The sequence below is a fragment of the Rana temporaria genome, chromosome 12 (assembly GCF_905171775.1).
Source record: "Rana temporaria chromosome 12, aRanTem1.1, whole genome shotgun sequence".
Taxonomy (NCBI): Eukaryota; Metazoa; Chordata; class Amphibia; order Anura; family Ranidae; genus Rana; species Rana temporaria.
Window position 1 is genome coordinate 97,944,622 of NC_053500.1, and position 21,062 is coordinate 97,965,683.

The 21,062-nt window shown below is 47.9% G+C and overlaps 1 protein-coding gene across 1 annotated transcript in view; it reads right to left on the reverse strand.

Annotated features, from left to right (window-relative positions):
- Nucleotides 1-21,062, reverse strand: part of HSD17B1 (hydroxysteroid 17-beta dehydrogenase 1) — a 384,740-nt gene that overhangs the window by 293,659 nt on the left and 70,019 nt on the right. Inside the window, exon 3 of the mRNA XM_040329791.1 lies at nucleotides 10,627-10,806. Within this exon, the coding sequence (XP_040185725.1) occupies nucleotides 10,627-10,806 (180 nt within the window). The remainder of the gene's footprint in view (nucleotides 1-10,626; nucleotides 10,807-21,062) is intronic.

The window sequence follows — 21,062 nt, forward strand, 5'->3', positions numbered from 1 at the left end:
TATTCTTTCTTCAGGATCACCAATCCTCCGCCTTTAAAAATTCCATCTTTTAGTCCACTCTTTTTCTTTTTCGTTCTGCCTCTTCCTCGTTTTCCTCTTTTTCTATATGTTCCTTTGGATATTGAGGGGGGATACGGTAGGGCTCCTTCCATCCTCTCCATTCCCCCCCCTGGTATTGATTTTGATAGGGGGCTGGTCTCCCCCTATAGTTCCCTCTTGATCCCCCCCTTGGTGGTCTGGGTGGGTAAGGAGGTCTATTATATTCATAATACCCTCCTTCCATCTGGCGTGGATCAGGAGTTGAATACCAATGATAGGCATCCATGGGATAAGGTTGGGGATAGGGGTAGTAAGGTGGAGCCGTAGACTCCGCCCTATTGGGCTTGGGGAGATTTGACTGCGGTTTTGCTGCAGGTTTACTGGATTTACCTGGAGTGTTGGTTTTTAATGGAGCCTTCTTACGTGCTAATAATGGAGGTATGCTCCCTTGTAATTTCACTGGGGATGAATCAGGAGTGGTAGCTAAAATAGGAGTGTCCTGCCATTTATACACTTTATTTTCTCCATAATCCTTTAAATCTCTTTGGTATTTTTTGAGCTTTTTATTCTTAATTTCGCCATCATATTTATTAAGATGCACTTGTAAAAGCTGTGCCTTTTCTGTATACTCACTATGGACTAGGAATGGTTCCATTCTTTCCTTTAGATCAACGATTTTTGCGTCCAATAATCAATTTTTTGCCTTACGCCTTTGTTTGGCTCCGCCAATCGGTCTCCGCGCTTTCCCTGCTCTATCACTCAAAAGAACGTGACCCTTGTGACCAGGCACGCCCCCCTGAAGACGTACTCCCGAAACGATCGTCGGGGGTGCAGCCTGGTCACTCTTTTGAACTTTATCCCCCTCCCACATTCGGCTGTCAGCAAGGACACCTGACGGATTCGCGCCGACACGGAAGGAGAGGCTGTTGCCTCCATATCTGAGCCTGCAGACCTAGTGCCGGGTTGGGCACTTGTAAGTGTAAGTGGCCACTTGGCCCTGCTTTGTTTTTAATTTTTTATTTCAATAAACTGGTTGCACTATGAGCTGTTCTCTGCCTTTTCATGTCCCATCTGCCTAATTTCCTGGAGGGAGATAGCCTGTGACACCAGTGGAAGACGCTCCATATGTTTGCAGACATCATTCTGCTTATGCGATTGTGGCTTTCTTTTCATTAAGCAAGCCCTATCGCTCTGGTAAGAGCCCATTTTATCAGCACTTCTCGGGTGTTTACTCATAAGTGGTGGAAGAATTTAATTGTATGCACATGATTCCAAGAAGATTGTATGCTTCTCTGTCAAGCTGAATCGTTGCGATTTTGGAAAAAGTCAATTATCACTCTAAGAGTGCATGGACAGTGTTTATACTACATTTTTTTCTTTGGACTTTTTTTACTTATTTGTTTTGGTTTTCTGGTTTTGGGAGCACTTTTTTTCATTGTGTTTCACATATATATTGTTCACCGGTCTATCCATTATATGGTTATTGGCACTTTATATTTTGTATTCAAGATCCAGTTGTATCTATCACCTTACGCAGTTCCTGCTGTTAGGGCCTGAATTGCATGTATTTATTCACATTTGCGCATATATTCTATTGAGTGTATGTTCTCCTATTTTTGGTACACTTTAAGTTAGCCTATGGCTTTAGCGCCCCCTATCACTCCAATTATTCACTGAATCAGAGATATCCGTTCTCTTTTTTTTCTAGGGGAGCTGCTTGGTGTTATTTTATTTATTTATTTATCCCACACTTTTTATAATTTCTTTTGGCGCGAAAATCACTTCTCTACACATTCTGTGGTAATCCGAGGATTTCCTTTCCTTGTATATTCACTTATTTTCACGCTGCCATGGACGTGTTTAACTTTATGAAAGATAGACACGTTAACATAGAGGATGTCTTCCAACAGGCCCCTAGTCCTAATATCGATTTAGAAAAGGGCCTCAAACAATTACAAGGTGATATGGAAAAACAAATAAGATTATGGTGGGATATTGCGTCCTTCGAAATGTATATAGGCAAAAATCTCACTCCGAGGAGACTCAGATGGGATGTCGGTCCCAATGATGGTATCGAAGATTTACAACTATTGGATGAATGGTTCCAGTTCTTTAACGCCTGTGAACAAAAGCTATTGCAGCTTATGGTCAGAAGGCGTAAGGCAAAAAATCGATTATTGGACGCAAAAATCGTTGATCTAAAGGAAAGAATGGAACCATTCCTAGTCCATAGTGAGTATACAGAAAAGGCACAGCTTTTACAAGTGCATCTTAATAAATATGATGGCGAAATTAAGAATAAAAAGCTCAAAAAATACCAAAGAGATTTAAAGGATTATGGAGAAAATAAAGTGTATAAATGGCAGGACACTCCTATTTTAGCTACCACTCCTGATTCATCCCCAGTGAAAGTACAAAGGAGTATACCTCCATTATTAGCACGTAAGAAGGCTCCATTAAAAACCAACACTCCAGGTAAATCCAGTAAACCTGCGGCAAAACCGCAGTCAAATCTCCCCAAGCCCAATAGGGCGGAGTCTACGGCTCCACCTTACTACCCCTATCCCCAACCTTATCCCATGGATGCCTATCATCGGTATTCAACTCCTGATCCACGCCAGATGGAAGGAGGGTATTATGAATATAATAGACCTCCTTACCCACCCAGACCACCAAGGGGGTGTCAGGTCACCCGTAGCCAGATGACAAGTGCACCCCGTAGGGGTCAGGGATGCACCACAGGGTGGTGAATCCTATGGCCGACTGCTGCTAGCAGAGACGAAGCGTGAACCTAAGGTCACCCAGGGCGCGGAGTCTAAGACCCAGTTTTGTATTCACCAGAGCCCTTGGTGGTAGGGATGGTCTTGGCCGCAACTGGGTCCAGGTCGCGTTCCAGGGATTCCTCAAGTCACACTCCGCAGGGAGAAGGGGGAGGCAGCCAGCAGGACAAACAGTGGTGATGGACAGGCCGAGGTCAGGGCAACAGGCAGACAAGGATAACCGTGGAACATGCAAATAGTCAGGGGCACAGGCAGACAGGGAAGTCGGGACAAGCCAAAACGGTACACGGAAGATGATCGTAGCACTCTGCAACCAGGAACTAGCAATACACTGCAGACAGGAAGTAAGCATAGGAACACTGTTGAACAGCACTGCAGACCTGTAGAGCAACGGTTAATATAGGCTTCCTGGGATGGACTAGGGTGGAGCCATACAGGAAGAGGAAGTGATAAAAAGGGGAACCAGAGCAGGATCTGCCTCTAATGAACACATGGAGATCAGGTAGGCAGACAGGCTTGATGCATATTCATGACAGTACCCTCCCTCTTAAGGCCCCTCCCCCTCCCCAGCCTGGAGCCAGGGCTAAAGGGGAATCCCAGAAGAAACCTCTTCGACAAATGGGGCGCAAAGATCTCAGATGCAGAAATCCAAGACGCCTCCTCAGGACCAAATCCTCTCCAAAGCACAAGGTACTGAAGAACGCCTCTGCGGAGACGAGAATCCAGAACTTGAGTATCCTCATTGACCAGAACCGAAGTAGGGACAGGAGGAGAGGATTTATTGAGGACCAAAGGCCTTTTAGGAATAAGTAAGGGCATGAGAGGGTCAACAGGAATCCGAGGAGGATCAAGCAGACCCTTAAAGATGAACTGGGGATTAAGCACAGGACCATCAGACTGGGCAGAGGTCAGAGGAACCCTGAAGTCAGGTTGGTTAGAAGGTGACAGGGCACAGGAGTCAAGCTGGATAGCAGGGAAACCAGCAGAATGCAGAGAGCCCTGAAAACAAGGTAGAAAACCCCATTTGGCCAACGATGGCAATCTATCCAAAGGATGGATTGAGCCCCTTAGACAGGTTGCAGGAGGGCCTGAACAAGAAAAGGTAGGAGGCTCACTGGGCATGGGCTGACCTGGCATAGCTGATGCAGAGGCCGATTGAATAGCATATTCAGGTGTAGCGATTACCCGAATCGCATCACAAGGCGTAGTGACTGCAGAACTCGCAGACAAGTTAGCCTGGCTGTGCGTTTTAGGGACAGTCAACGGTAAACTGGAGTGAATGATCGGCTCAGGTTCACAGACGGGCTCCTCATCCAGAGTGCTACATTGGCTAGAAAGTGCATCAGCCTGACTATTGCAGGACACATTCCGGACATCACTACATGTGGTGGGACGAGCAAAAGATTCTGGAATGGTGGCAACAGGAAGTTTCTCTTTTGGGGCAACCTTGGGTAGGCAAGACGTGGAACAGGAGGGACCCCAAGCCAGGATCTGTCCGGCAGTCCAGTCAATGTGAGGAGAATGGAGTCTTAACCAAGGAAGACCCAAAACGATAGGAGCTGAGGTCTTAGGTAGAACAAGGAAGGATATCCACTCCTGGTGAAGTGTGCCTACTGACATCTTAACAGGGACCGTCTGGAAGCGAATAGGACCCCCCGGGAGAACAGTGCCATCAATCGCCGAGACAACCAATGGTGTGGTGAGGGGCAAAAGGGTAAGTCTCATGGACGATGCGATTTCCCAGTCTATGAAATTGCCAGCGGCTCCGGAATCCAGATATGCCGAGACCGAATGAGAAGAAGCACCAAAATGAAGGGACACAGGAAGAAAAAGACGAGAAGGTGAAGGAGAATTTTCTGGATCCAATACTCCACCTTCCAGATGTATTGAACCCGAGCGTTTCTCGGGGCGAAGAGGGCAAGTGTCACGAAAATGACTTTTGCCCCCACAGTATAGACACAGGCCTAGAGTTCTGCGCCTGGCACGTTCCTCAGGGGATAGCCTGGTCCGACCCAGCTGCATGGGTTCCTCAGTTGGCAAGGGATGCTCCACGGGTCGAAGAGAGGGGAGCTCAGGCTGACTAAGGGCCAAGGAATGTTGGCGTCGCTTTTCTAGGGTCCTTTCCTGAAAGCGAATATCGATCTGATTACACAAGGAGATCACTCCGTCCAGATCAGTGGGGATGGTTCTTCCTGCTAGTTCATCCTTCACTCTATCAGATAGGCCATGCAAAAAGGTTGCGACTAAGGCCTCATTGTTCCAGCTCAGTTCAGCTGAGTGGATACGGAACTGCAGAGAATATTGTCCCACTGAACGGGATTCTTGGCGGAGACGTAAAAGGGCGCTGGCTGCTGAAGAGACACGAGCCGGTTCTTCAAAGATATTCCGAAAAAGTTTCAAGAAAACAGGCAGGCTAGAAACCACTGGATCATTCAATTCCCACAGAGGGGCAGCCCAGGCTAAGGCCTCCCCGGAGAGGAGAGAAATGATATAGGCTATCTTGGCCCGATCAGACAAGAAGTACTGGGGCAGGAGCTCAAAATGAATAGTGCATTGGCTAAGGAATCCCCTGCAGGCTTTGGAGTCTCCAGAAAAACGGATTGGAGGTGATAACTTCAGTGAATGCGACTCTGCGACTGGTGCAACAGGTGCAGCTGCTGGTTGTACTTGGGGTTGCGGATTCGGGGTTCCCAGCGAGGTCTGAAGCTGATCAAAGCGGGAAGCCAGATCCTGAAGGAAACGCATCACCTGATCCTGATTAGCTTCATGCGTCTCGAGTCTGCGAACAATGCACTGTAATGGATCATCTGCGGGGAGCGGCATGTCGGCCGGATTCATGGCTGTTCAAACTGTCAGGTCACCCGTAGCCAGATGACAAGTGCACCCCGTAGGGGTCAGGGATGCACCACAGGGTGGTGAATCCTATGGCCGACTGCTGCTAGCAGAGACGAAGCGTGAACCTAAGGTCACCCAGGGCGCGGAGTCTAAGACCCAGTTTTGTATTCACCAGAGCCCTTGGTGGTAGGGATGGTCTTGGCCGCAACTGGGTCCAGGTCGCGTTCCAGGGATTCCTCAAGTCACACTCCGCAGGGAGAAGGGGGAGGCAGCCAGCAGGACAAACAGTGGTGATGGACAGGCCGAGGTCAGGGCAACAGGCAGACAAGGATAACCGTGGAACATGCAAATAGTCAGGGGCACAGGCAGACAGGGAAGTCGGGGACAAGCCAAAACGGTACACGGAAGATGATCGTAGCACTCTGCAACCAGGAACTAGCAATACACTGCAGACAGGAAGTAAGCATAGGAACACTGTTGAACAGCACTGCAGACCTGTAGAGCAACGGTTAATATAGGCTTCCTGGGATGGACTAGGGTGGAGCCATACAGGAAGAGGAAGTGATAAAAAGGGGAACCAGAGCAGGATCTGCCTCTAATGAACACATGGAGATCAGGTAGGCAGACAGGCTTGATGCATATTCATGACAGGGGGGGATCAAGAGGGAACTATAGGGGGAGACCAGCCCCCTATCAAAATCAATACCAGGGGGGGAATGGAGAGGATGGAAGGAGCCCTACTGTATCCCCCCTCAATATCCAAAGGAACATATAGAAAAAGAGGAAAACGAGGAAGAGGCAGAACGAAAAAGAAAAAGAGTGGACTAAAAGATGGAATTTTTAATTTAGCAGGGGTGGAATTTTCAGAATCTGAACTGGAGGTCCTACAAAAGGGGCTGAAATATGCACCTGAAAAGAACATCGATAAATTTGAGATATTCATCGATGTCGAAAAATATATTCGCAAACTTAATATAAAAAAATTCTTCTCTGGAAAAATTACCAATAATGATGGAACCAACCATAATCCGCCCTATCAGCATAGTGGATTAAAAAATAATTCAACATTCAACCCCAAGAAGGGTATGAACCATCAAATTGAGGCTTTCAAGACTATGGTCCAAGATGATGTGAGAGAGATGGAGATCTCCCATTATGCATCTAACAAACAAATTTGGGAAGGGATAAAATCACTAGAAGATAATAAACAAATTGTAATACGCCCCGCCGACAAAGGCGGAGGATTGGTGATCCTGAAGAAAGAATATTATTACACGGAAATGGAAAGGCTACTGGGAGACAGATCCACCTATCAATTAATGCATGGGAATCCGACAATAAAGTTGACAAATTCACTCTCTGAATGGATTGAAGAGGGTGTGGGTCGCAAAATTCTAAACCAGAAAGAGGCGGCTTATCTGATGCCTCATGCACCCAAAGTCCCTGTCATGTACATACTGCCAAAGATAGAGAACACCCCCCTGGCAGGCCAATAATTAGTGGCATAGAATCTCTCTTCTCGCGAGTTGGAGAATATCTGGATAGTTTTTTCAAACTCTTGGTTCCCCTAAGTCCCTCCTACCTGAAAGATAGCAAGGATCTTATAATAGCACTACAAAATCTTCGAGCCACAGAATCCACCATAATGGTGACGATCGACATTGAATCTTTGTATACGAACATTGTTCATTCTGATGCACTCGAAGCAATACAATGGGCTTTGATGAATCGATCTACCCTGAAAAAGGCTCAGATTAGATTCCTGGTGCAAGGCTTGAAATTAGCCATGTCCAACAACTTCTTTTGGGCTAACAACCAGTACTATAATCAATCGAGCGGAGTAGCCATGGGGGCAAGATACGCTCCCAGTGTGGCTAATGTAGTGCTCAATAAATGGGAACACGAAAGTATTTTCTCTAATCGGAACCAGTCTTTGCTGTTTTATCGGAGGTACATAGACGATGTGATTCTGTTTTGGGAGGGGCCAGTCGGGAGTCTAGAAACCTTTCTGGTCCAGATGAATGCCAACAAGTATTGCCTCAGATTTACAGCAGAGATGAATATGGAGACAGTAAACTATCTAGACCTCACCATCACTAAAAGGGATACCATTTTTGAAACTAAAACCTATTTCAAAACCACCGACAGAAATGGCTTTGTGCCAACAACCAGCTGCCACCATCCTCAATGGATAGGAGCCATCCCCAAAGGCCAATTCATGCGCCTGAGGCGAAACTGCGCTACAATAAAGGACTTTGACATCCAAGCAGCAGTTTTGACCAATAAATTTATTGAAAAAGGTTATTCTGAAGAAAATCTAAATAAAATTCGCACTCAAGTTTCAGAGATGGAAAGAGAGTCGTTACTAATTTCCAAACCAAAAAAATCATTTGAGAACCAAATACCTTTCATCTCAGGATTCCACCGACAATACCAGCAAGTAGAAGCCATTTTCAAAAAACACTGGCCGTTACTACTTAAAGATCCCGATTTGATGATATCGATCACATCAAAACCCAAATTTATATACAGAAGAGCTCCGGGACTCAGGAATCGGATAGCGAAAAATGTACCGGATCCCCCTAAAAAATTGAGCACCACTGTACACGTTGCAAGGGGCATGTAAGATCACTAGAAAGCCAGGAGACATAAAGAAAAAAAACACACTTCCAATCAAATGTAACTCATGAGCAGTTTAAAATCAAACCTTTGATTACGTGCAACTCTGACCATGTGACCTACGTTCTGGAGTGTCCCTGCTCGCTCCAGTACGTGGGACGCACGACACGCAAACTCAGAGTAAGAATAGGGGAACACCTTGCGAATATAAAAAAGAAATTTCCCAATCAGTGTGTCCAGACACTTTGAAAAATACCATGATAGTGATCCATCTGTATGTCGATTCTATGGGATAGATAAGATCTCGAATCATTGGCGAGGGACTCATATGAGAAGAGCCATCTCTCAAAATGAGACCATGTGGTTATATAAGTTGAGGAGTATGCAGCCCCTCGGCCTAAATATAGAACTTGACCTAAACTGCTACCTTTCTAACGATTGAATATGTGGGGATTTATCTATTTCCAGCCAGTATATTTGTAGCACTAGCTACTTATTTATATATCCATTTTGGGTCTATTGCGACCTGTATGCTATGACTATATTTATATATATATATATATATATATATATATATATATATATATATATATATACATCGCTCCCACGTTATTATGTCGGATCTGCCCCTACTTGATAAGGTTATACCTAATTACAGTATTCTCTTGTTTCCCTTGATATATAGTGATCCATTTCTTTTGGTTTTGTTTACCTTGCCCTATGCAAGATTTGCACTCAGAAATTAATTTTTCTCGTGTGCGATCTCAAGAATGGAGACACTTCTTGAATTATCATCTTCTTTATTTATATTTTTTTCCTATGGAACCATGGTGATTTATTGAGAGAGAAATAGGCAGCCATCTGGTGTAATGGATGCAGTATTGCATCAGAGACTCCTTTTTTCTTCATTTACTCCTTTGATATTTTTATTAATTTTTAATACAACTATTTGCCATCATGTATTTTATATATATAAGTTTTAAATTAATTTGAGGCTGGTACTAATTAATGTATTTTAATCATATGAATTGCTCCATTGAGAATATACATGCTGGCATGTTCTATTATCGCCGGCTGCAGTTGTTCAATTCGCCAATGGGACTGCGCTCCAATAGGCTGCCATCCGTGTCACTCAAATTTGTATTCATTCAGCCTTTTTCGTTATACCCGCCGGGATTGTGCTGTGATTGGCCGTTGGCTCCGCCAATCGGTCTCCGCGCTTTCCCTGCTCTATCACTCAAAAGAACGTGACCCTTGTGACCAGGCACGCCCCCCTGAAGACGTACTCACGAAACGATCGTCGGCGGCGCAGCCTGGTCACTCTTTTGAACTTTATCCCCCTCCCGCATTCGGCTGTCAGCAAGGACACCTGACGGATTCGCGCCGACACGGAAGGAGAGGCTGTTGCCTCCATATCTGAGCCTGCAGACCTAGTGCCGGGTTGGGCACTTGTTAGTGTAAGTGGCCACTTGGCCCTGCTTTGTTTTTAATTTTTTATTTCAATAAACTGGTTGCACTATGAGCTGTTCTCTGCCTTTTCATGTCCCATCTGCCTAATTTCCTGGAGGGAGATAGCCTGTGACACCAGTGGAAGACGCTCCATATGTTTGCAGACATCATTCTGCTTATGCGATTGTGGCTTTCTTTTCATTAAGCAAGCCCTATCGCTCTGGTAAGAGCCCATTTTATCAGCACTTCTCGGGTGTTTACTCATAAGTGGTGGAAGAATTTAATTGTATGCACATGATTCCAAGAAGATTGTATGCTTCTCTGTCAAGCTGAATCGTTGCGATTTTGGAAAAAGTCAATTATCACTCTAAGAGTGCATGGACAGTGTTTATACTACATTTTTTTCTTTGGACTTTTTTTACTTTTTTGTTTTGGTTTTCTGGTTTTGGGAGCACTTTTTTTCATTGTGTTTCACATATATATTGTTCACCGGTCTATCCATTATATGGTTATTGGCACTTTATATTTTGTATTCAAGATCCAGTTGTATCTATCACCTTACGCAGTTCCTGCTGTTAGGGCCTGAATTGCATGTATTTATTCACATTTGCGCATATATTCTATTGAGTGTATGTTCTCCTATTTTTGGTACACTTTAAGTTAGCCTATGGCTTTAGCGCCCCCTATCACTCCAATTATTCACTGAATCAGAGATATCCATTTTCTTTTTATTTCTAGGGGAGCTGCTTTGTGTTATTTTATTTATTTATCCCACACTTTTTATAATTTCTTTTGGAGCGAAAATCACTTCTCTACATATGAAGGTTTTAGTATCCTGCAAATGTAATTTGCATACACTTATTTTAAAAACCCAAAGGCAAGCTCTGAAATTCAACTGTCTTACCTTGCAGGCCCCCAACACTGCTGGAAACAATGATCTGTCCAGATCTTCTCTGCTTCATTCCAGGGAGGAAGGCTTGTATGGTGCTTATAGTCCCAAACAAATTCACATCAAAGATTTTCTTCATGGTGTTGTAGGGGTGACATTCCAGAGGACCCATTAAACCAACACCAGCATTACATACTGTGTAAAAAAACAGTAACTTAAGTAAAGCAAATCTCCACACTAATTGAAATGCAAAATATTGTTTTGTTACTGTTTAAAATCTATGGCCCGGATTCACATACATATATCTCTTTTACGCTACGCTGGTGCAGCGCACAGAGGCAAGCACTGGATTCACAAAGCACTCGCTCCCACTCGCTCTTAAAGATACGCTGGGTTTCCTCGGCGTAAGCCAGCGTAGGGGGAAGTGGGCGTGAGCCATGCTAATGAGGCGTGACCCCATGTAAATAATGGATTGAGCGTCATAAATATACGAATAACGTACGGCGCATGCGCCGTCCCGTGGACGCATCCCAGTGCGCATGCGCAGAATCACATCAGAACTACTCCCTAAGATACGACGGATCACTGCCTACGACGTGAACGTAACCTACGCCCAGCCCTATTCAAGTACTACATAAACGCCGTAAAATACGACGACTCTGTTCCCTGGTCCATACCTTTTGCATGAGTTGCGCCTCCTATATGGGGAATAACTTTACGCCGGACGTACGCCTTACGCAAACCGCGTATATTATGCGCCGGGCGCAACTACGTTAGTGAATCGGCGTATCTACCTCATTTGCATATGTGCATAGAAAATCAATGGGAGCGGCAAATGCGCCCAGCGTAAATATGCGCCCAAGATACGACGGCGTAGGAAAGTTACGTCGGTCGGATGAAGCCTATTTTCAGGCGTATCTCAGATTGTGGGCACGGCACATTGATACGACGGCGCATAGATAGACTTACGCGGCGTATCTCGAGATACGTCGGCGTAAGTGCTTTGTGAATCCGGGCCTATATATTTAAGATTTAATATCTCAAAGATATGATATTTGTAAATAAGAGTTATTTTGACCAGAAGTGAAAGCTTCAATATAATAAACATTTATTAGAGCTTATACAAAGTCTAATCTAACACACAAACTATCTATCGCCTAAAGGGGTTGTAAAGGTAAGTTTTTTTACCTTAATGTATCCTATGCATTAAGGTAAAAAAAACATCTGATAGCCCCCCCCCCCGAGCCCCCGTTTTACTTACCTCTCCACTCGAAAGTCCCATGCGCGTTCTCGTCTTCCATTCGGTTCCCAGCCTGGCCATTGATTGGCTAGGCTGGGAGGATTGATAGCAGCGCAGCCATTGGCTGGCGCTGCTGTCAATCACAGCGGATGACGCGGCGCGCCGGGGGCGGGGCCGAGTGATAGTCGGCGGCTATGGACGCTGCTGTATCACGGGAGCACGCTCGCAAAAGCTTTCCACCATGCGAGGGAGCTCGCATGAACGTGGAAAGATTTTGCGAGGAGGAGCAGAGACAGCCGCCGAGGGACCCCAGAAGACACGGATCCGGGCCACTCTGTGCAAAACAAACTACACAGCGGAGGTAAAAAAAAATCTTGCCTTTAGTGTCCCTTTAAAGAAGCAGGAAATAGTAGTTTAAAGTACAAAGGCCCGGATTCACAAATCACTTTACGCCGACGTAGTGCAAGTGTGCGCCCGGCGTATGTGTGCGCCAGACCCACAAACCAACATACGCCTAAAAACAGGCCATCCTACGCCGACGTATCTTGCACATGCCGGCGTAGCGTGGGCGCAAATATGGGCTGGACGCATGTTGCTTCTCCCATTGATTAGGCATTCAAATATGCAAATGAGGTAAAGGCTACGCGCGGTGCGCGTAAGTTCTACGTCCGGCGTAAAGTTATTCCCCATAAAGGAGGTGTAACTCAGCAACAGACGTGTACAGGTCAGCTGGAGAGCAGCTGCAGCAGCACCGTTACGAACGAGCTGAGCAACCATACTGGCAGAACAACACATCCGTATGCCAACATGCCAGGGGCAGCCATGGTCATAGCACTACTGCGTCCACAGGCACGGAGGAGGGCACAGGAGAGGATATACCGAACGCGCATGAACGTCTTTGGCATGGGGGAATCGGAGGTCTATCGCATCTTCAGATTCAGCCCTGATGCCATCCTGGAATTAGCCACAGCCCTGCATGATGAAATCACCAGCCAGACAGAACGCTCACATGCAGTGCATCCACTAGTCAAGGTACTGGCAACACTGCATTTCCTCGCCAGTGGATCTTTTCAACGTACAAGTGGAGTCGTGTCTGGGATGTCACAATCCACCATGAGCAGATGCGTGCACCAGGTCGTCCCCGCAATCCTCACACGCATGTCCCACCGCATCATCAAACCCACCCATGAGCATCTGCGGCAAAAGGCAATGCAGGATTTCTACAGAATTGCCGGATTCCCACGCACCATGGGGGCCATTGATTGCACACATGTGGCACTACGGCCCCCCCGTGCCACAGAGCACATATACCGCAATCGTAAGCAATGGCATTCCATCAACGTACAGGTGATAGCCGATGCCCAATGCCTCATATGGCACGTCCGTGCCAAACACCCCGCCAGCCACGACAGCTACATATACCGTCAAAGCAACATCCCCACAGAATTCGAACAGAACGTGTACGGGAACAGCTGGCTGGTTGGTGAGTGACATGGGAGTCAGGCATGACTGTCCGACCCCATGATGCAGACACCACGAGGGGCACATGCACGACTAACATCCTCCTGTCTTTTCCCTTCCAGGTGACTCGGCATATGCACTTGGGCCCCATCTCCTGACTCCATACCGGAATCCCCAAACCAGAGGTGAGAGAAGATACAATGCTGCACACATACGCACCTGTGCAGTGGTGGAGTGCACATTTGGCATCCTGAAGTCCCGTTTCCGATACCTGGATAAGTCCGGGGGGACCCTGTTGTATTCCCCAAACTTTGCGTGCCAGATCATCGGTGCATGTTGCGTGCTGCACAACTACGCCATGAGAAAGGGCCTGGAGATTGACATATGTGATGACCTGACCCCCGAACCACACAGTCCCCCCCTGCCCGAGGCTACCCCGTCTGCTGAAGGAACAGCAGTCAGGAGTTGCCTCATGGAACGTATCTTTGCACGTTAAACAAACACATTCATCATGGCACACGGACAATGCACGCATGCACACCACTGTGGTCCCTAGCTCACACACACCACATCCACCTCACATTGGTTTAGCCCAAGTCCACCGCGCGGGACTTGGGAGCAGCAACGCCACGCCAAGGCCCCAATGATGTTGCTGTCCATTCATACCACATTCACACGGTCGTGGGGATAACCTCTCCCTGACGATCCAAGGTGACGCGCCTTGCTGGCAGGAATCAAAAATATTCCAATTGCACACCTTCCAGGAAAATGGCCAATAAGTAAAAGGGTGCTGAAGCGATTACCAGCTGGGAACCGGAAAGCAAATCATATAAACATATTCGCCAGCACACCAAAGATCATTTAAAAAACGTCCAAAAATTTAATGCATAATAGCGATCCAAAAAGCAACGTTTCGAGGCATACGCCTGTCCCACCGCATCATCAAACCCACCCATGAGCATCTGCGGCAAAAGGCAATGCAGGATTTCTACAGAATTGCCGGATTCCCACGCACCATGGGGGCCATTGATTGCACACATGTGGCACTACGGCCCCCCCGTGCCACAGAGCACATATACCGCAATCGTAAGCAATGGCATTCCATCAACGTACAGGTGATAGCCGATGCCCAATGCCTCATATGGCACGTCCGTGCCAAACACCCCGCCAGCCACGACAGCTACATATACCGTCAAAGCAACATCCCCACAGAATTCGAACAGAACGTGTACGGGAACAGCTGGCTGGTTGGTGAGTGACATGGGAGTCAGGCATGACTGTCCGACCCCATGATGCAGACACCACGAGGGGCACATGCACGACTAACATCCTCCTGTCTTTTCCCTTCCAGGTGACTCGGCATATGCACTTGGGCCCCATCTCCTGACTCCATACCGGAATCCCCAAACCAGAGGTGAGAGAAGATACAATGCTGCACACATACGCACCCGTGCAGTGGTGGAGTGCACATTTGGCATCCTGAAGTCCCGTTTCCGATACCTGGATAAGTCCGGGGGGACCCTGTTGTATTCCCCAAACTTTGCGTGCCAGATCATCGGTGCATGTTGCGTGCTGCACAACTACGCCATGAGAAAGGGCCTGGAGATTGACATATGTGATGACCTGACCCCCGAACCACACAGTCCCCCCCTGCCCGAGGCTACCCCGTCTGCTGAAGGAACAGCAGTCAGGAGTTGCCTCATGGAACGTATCTTTGCACGTTAAACAAACACATTCATCATGGCACACGGACAATGCACGCATGCACACCACTGTGGTCCCTAGCTCACACACACCACATCCACCTCACATTGGTTTAGCCCAAGTCCACCGCGCGGGACTTGGGAGCAGCAACGCCACGCCAAGGCCCCAATGATGTTGCTGTCCATTCATACCACATTCACACGGTCGTGGGGATAACCTCTCCCTGACGATCCAAGGTGACGCGCCTTGCTGGCAGGAATCAAAAATATTCCAATTGCACACCTTCCAGGAAAATGGCCAATAAGTAAAAGGGTGCTGAAGCGATTACCAGCTGGGAACCGGAAAGCAAATCATATAAACATATTCGCCAGCACACCAAAGATCATTTAAAAAACGTCCAAAAATTTAATGCATAATAGCGATCCAAAAAGCAACGTTTCGAGGTCGCACAGGACCTCTTCGTCAGGCAAAAGATGACGAAGAGGTCCTGTGCGACCTCGAAACGTTGCTTTTTGGATCGCTATTATGCATTAAATTGCTGGCAGGAATGTCACACACTCACACACCAGTCACACGGTCGCAATGACCTCACCGGACAAACCCTGCCCCTGCAAAACGGTGTTCAGTCACTAATTCTGCACTCCTCACCATGTGCATGGTGCTGTGACATCCGTGGAAAAAAAAAAGGCATCATGCCATTAACAGCCATGGCATGCCCTTACAGGTGCACGGCACCAAAAATAAAAGCTCAAACTCTGAGCAGCACTTTTCATCAGGCCAGTCATTTGCCCTCTCGCGGGCCAGGCCTTGTGCCAAGGGTTCGGCTCTGCAGCTGTCGTGTTGATGACTCAGGTGGGGGGGGTGGGGCATCACCTGGGCTGACGCTCCTGGAGGTTGTGGCGGATGTTGCCTGCATCCCCTCCAAGGCAATTGCAATACGTGTTGCACGCTGTTGGTCTCTGCCTGCAATTGACACTGCCGGGCGTTGTTCTGCCGCTGGAGACGCCTGTTCTGGCGACCCTCCATCTGGATAGCGGCAGTGTTGGCCTGCACGACCACGCCCAGGCTCTTAACCTCCGCCACGATGCCTGCTGCTGTGGCCTGCAGCTCCCCCATAGCCATGGTGTTCCGATCCAGGCTGGCCTGCACATCAGATGCCTGGTCCCCAGATGTGGAGGGACCCCCTGCTAACATGTGGTGATGCATGGCATCAAGGGTCTCCGATTGGTCACATAGGCATATGGCCATGGCTGCACAGTTTGCATTTACCTCCTGCAGAGAGTCAGTGATGGAGCTGGTATGCTCAGCCTGTTGGCTGAGGCACTGCTGCATAGCGGCTGCGGTGCCCTGTACAGCCACTGTACACGCAGCCTGGGTCTCCGCCAAGGACTCAACAAATGAGGCCAGGCTGTCAGCCACGCGGTGGAGGTCACATGCAATATCGGCCATGTGCCGTGTCTGCCGTGCCTGCTCCCTCTCCAGCCCTTCTTGTAGGGATCCACCCCTGGTCTTCCTCAGAGCCTTCCGTGGAGATGGAGAGGCTTGTGTCCGTCTGGATGGGGTAGCCCTTGAGGGCGTTCCCCTGGATGGGGTAGCCCTTGAGGGCGTTCCCCTGGATGGGGTAGCCCTTGAGGGCATTCCCCTGGATGGGGTAGCCCTTGAGAGCGTTCCCCTGGATGGGGTAGCCCTTGAGGGGGTTCCCCTGATGGGCGTGGAGGTCTCAGAGGGTCCGGGGAAGATGGAAGCCTCCTCATGGTAGAGGCATTCCTCCAGATGGAGATCCACCTGCTCCTTAAGAACTACCTCTAGAGCAGAGGTGTGGGCACTCCCCTCCACCGATGTCTCATGGCTTCCCAGGGGGTCAGGCTGAGGCTGATGTTCCGGGGATGGCGTGGGTCGGACACAGGCAGACGATGGTCCAGCTCCCTCCAGCACATCTGTGGGTGACACAAAGCATTCACATGTTGGTGTTCCACACACTTGTCACATGTTCCCTTCCACCCTCTCACATGTTCCACACCGGATGGGGGATAAAACACACTTACCTCTTGTGAAGAAAATTGACTTTATTCTGGATTTTCTCATAGGTTCTGTTTGTTTTTTTAAGAACCCCTGGACCGATCTGGGTGAAATTTGGATATGTTGGTCCCCCCAGATCGGAGCTATCAGGGGATATGTAATTGTAGGGATACCTTGTGTGGAAAGGGGTGTTCCAACTTTTGGGAAACTTGGGGTGCTCTCTGCCTGGAGATAATTGGTTTATTCCTTAACTGATATCAATATCTCCCAGGCAGAGCTTGCTGTGATAATATCGTCTGCGGTGTCATGTAAATGAACTTTCGTCTGTCTCTCAAGAAGCGTTCATTGTGTGAATCTCTATTGTTTAGCAGGTGAGAAAGCTCACCTTGTCTGGGTAACTGACTAGTAATTAACTCATGCAGATATATCGGAGACAGGACGTCTGTCTCCTAAGAGGTCTATCGTTAGTAAAACCATTGTATGATGTGGTGGGAGGAGATTGTCATTGTTCATCTAATTACGTCAAGTATTCCCTTTTGCTGTATATAAGTAACCTCCAGTCTCAATAAAGCTATTCTAGATCTGGACACCCTTCATGAAGTCTTGGCTCATGTTTGGGGGGAACATTCATCTTGGAAACTGCATTCATCTCCACTATTCCTCTACCTTCTATGGTAGCGATAATCCCTTATGCTCGGCAATTGAGGATGGAAAGAAGGCTGCAGTACCTTACCCACTGCAGGTCTTAACACCTCTCCTCAAGTCCTGGTTACTGGAGTCAAAGCCCTCCAGGCCCTCCACCTGCTCCAGACAGCTGGCAATCACCTCCTCCTCAGGTGTCAACTTGAGAGGAGAAGCTGGTCCGCCTCTCGTGCCCCTGAGGTGCCTTCTCACCTTGGCCAGCTTCTCCCTGACACGCCGAAGCATGTCGTTGATCTTTTTCTGTATATCTTTGTAGGTCCTGGTTTCATGCCCAAGGGCATTGATCTCCAGGGTGATCTTCTGGAAGATCTCCTGCTTCCTGGCCTTGCTGGTCCTGACGCTCTGTGCGCCATGGAGGTAGGCATCATACTTGGAGATTGCTGAGGTCAGGATCGCCTTCTCTTCCGCTGAGAAATGTTTCTTTCTCCTCTCCCTGTCCACCTCACTATCTGACATGGCTCAGACAACAAAAGTACCTCTGCCCTAGGGAAGACAAGCTGGTGTACTTTTGCGCTGGACGGGCGTATGGCTGGGCATACTTATGCTCTTGGCGTACGCGGTGGGCCGGCGTATCTTAGGGGGTTACGCCGGCGTAGTTGTGAGCATGCGCAGAGGGGTGCTGAACATGCGTCCACGTCACGGCGCATGCGCCGTTCATGATATGCCGGACGTAAAACACTGCACCACGCTCGGACCATCATTTGCATGGAGTCACACCCACTTCCACCTACGCCGGCCTGCGCCTTCGAAATCTACGCCACCCCGATGCAGTGTTGGGAGCAATAGCTTGCTGAATGCAGTGCTTGCCTCTCTGCGCTGCGTCGGTGTAGCGCACAGGGGGATGCACTGCGGCGGCGTAATGTGCGCCTGCTGTCTGTGAATCCGGGCCAAAGTATTTACATGGAGGGATACAGAGCATATTCCTCTAAAACATTAAAGTACAGACTTAAACATGGACAGGTACCACAGACCCTTTTCCATAATTACCCTTTTAGAACCATCCTGCAGACCATCCTTCCATAAAGTGAGCTCCCTTCTCCTCCCCTCTGGAGTATATCTCTCTCTATGCTGATGTCTCATTGGTTGGCCTAGCTTGGATCAGGATTCGAGGCCTTACTACATAAGTCAGCCCCCTTTCATGCAAATCCTGCTGACTATATCTGTGCAGGAGATTTAATTGAATTTTCCCAGAATTACCGGTGGGGCTATATTCATTGCATATCAAAGCATGGAGTCAATTGAAGAAAGTGGGGTTAACACAATGGACAAACAAAAACAAAATCCCTTTATGGCGCTGCAACAGTATGAAGCGAGACACGGTCCAATCTGTGAAAATAAGATATACAATACCCAGTGCTGTCGCCAACCACTGGAAAATGGACACAGGAACACAAAAACAAAAGAAGCAGCGCTCTGAGTAAAGTCATAAAACGTTATAGTCTAAAATAGGAAATAACATAGATATTTGTACACACAATAATAAAAACTCATGTATCTACAAAATATGGTTAATAAAAGAATTAGTCCAGAATGAGAGCCACTAAGAGGAGTCCTGTGATGGAATGGTTAATATCGTCACCAGTGTCTATCAGTATGCTGCTGTTGGAATGGTACAATACTACACACCAGGTCAGGTGGTAGACCAATGGGGGAGTGACTACAAATGGTACCTCAGATGGTTAGATGGCCTGCAGAAACAGATGGTTCACGGCTGTGGTGGAAGACTTGAATGACAGGGACATTCCGGTGGGGACAATCTCGGCAGGAGAGCACCGCCACGGAGTCTGCAGGCGGGCGAGCCTAGACGGAAAGCCAGTGACGCAACAGCGCTGACGCGTCAGGTGGTCACGTGCAGAGTCACAGGGGGGGGTATCCGGACTCCGACACCCTCTGGTAACGTGACGGCAAGGAACCAATCAGAGGTACAGGCACAGATGTCGATGGGGACCGTGACGGCAATAGGACCAGTCCAAAGTGCGGGAATTGTCTCTCCAAGCTTGGGGCTCCACATAGTCTAGTCTTAACAAAAGGGCTTTCCTAGGTGCTAAATGACATATATTCAGCAAGCTAAATGAAATATATTCATAATTTACAATATATATTCATATATCCACTTCCCGCCCGGTCAATAGGAGATTGACGTCCGGAAAGTGGTTGTGAAATCCTGACTGGACGTCTATGGACGTCCTGCAGGATTTCATGCCGGCACGCGCCCGTGGGGGCGCGCGGCGATCGGTGATGCGGGGTATCAGTCTGACACCCTGCATCTCCAATCTCGGCAAAGAGTCTCCAGCGGAGGCTCTTTACCACGTGATCAGCCGTGTCCAATCACGGCTGATCACGATGTAAACAGGAAGAGCCGTTGACCGGCTCTTCCTCACTCGCGTCTGATAGACGCGAGTAGAGGAGAGCCGATCGGCGGCTCTCCTGACAGGGGGGGTTCGCGCAGATTGTTTATCAGCGCAGCCCCACCTCAGATCCCCACACTGGACCACCAGGGAGTGCCCCCCAGTGCTCAATATAGCACAAATAGATATATATATAAAAAAAAAACAATAAAAAAAAATGTTTTAAATGCAATCTATGCCAATCAGTGCCCACAAATGGGCACAGACTGTCAACATGGGCACTGACTGTGCCCAGCAATGCCATCAGAACCACCCCTCAGTGTCACCCAGTGTTCATCAGTGCCACCTCTTAGTGCCCATCTATGCCCAGTGCCCACCTATCAGTGCCCATCTGTGCCGCCCATAAGTGCCCATCAGTGCCACCAAAGAGTGCCCAGTGCGCCTATGAGTGCCCATCAGTGCCGCCTATGAGTTCCCATCAGTGCCGCCTATGAGTGCCCATCAGTGCCGCCTATGAGTGCCCATCAGTGCAGCATACCAGTGCCGCCTATCGGTGCCCATCAGTGCCACCTCATCGGTGCCCACCAGTGCCGCCATATCAGTGCCCATGATTGAAGAAGAAAACGTACTTATTTACAAAATAATTAACAGAAAAAAAATAAAAACGTAATTTTTTTCAAAAATGATGGTCTTTTTTTAGTTGTTGCGCAAAAAATAAAAATTGCAGAGGTGATCAAATACCACCAAAAGAAAGCTCTATTTGTGGGAACAAAATGATAAAAATTTCATTTGGGTACAGTGTAGCACGACCGCGCAATTGTCATTCAAATTGCGACACTGCTGAAAGCTGAAAATGGGCTTGGGCGGGAAGATGCGTAAGTGCCTGGTATGGAAGTGGATATACAGCTATTTAATTTAGATTACCCATAAAACCATAAGGCAACAGTTTAAAATTAGGAATAGTGTCTGAAATCAAT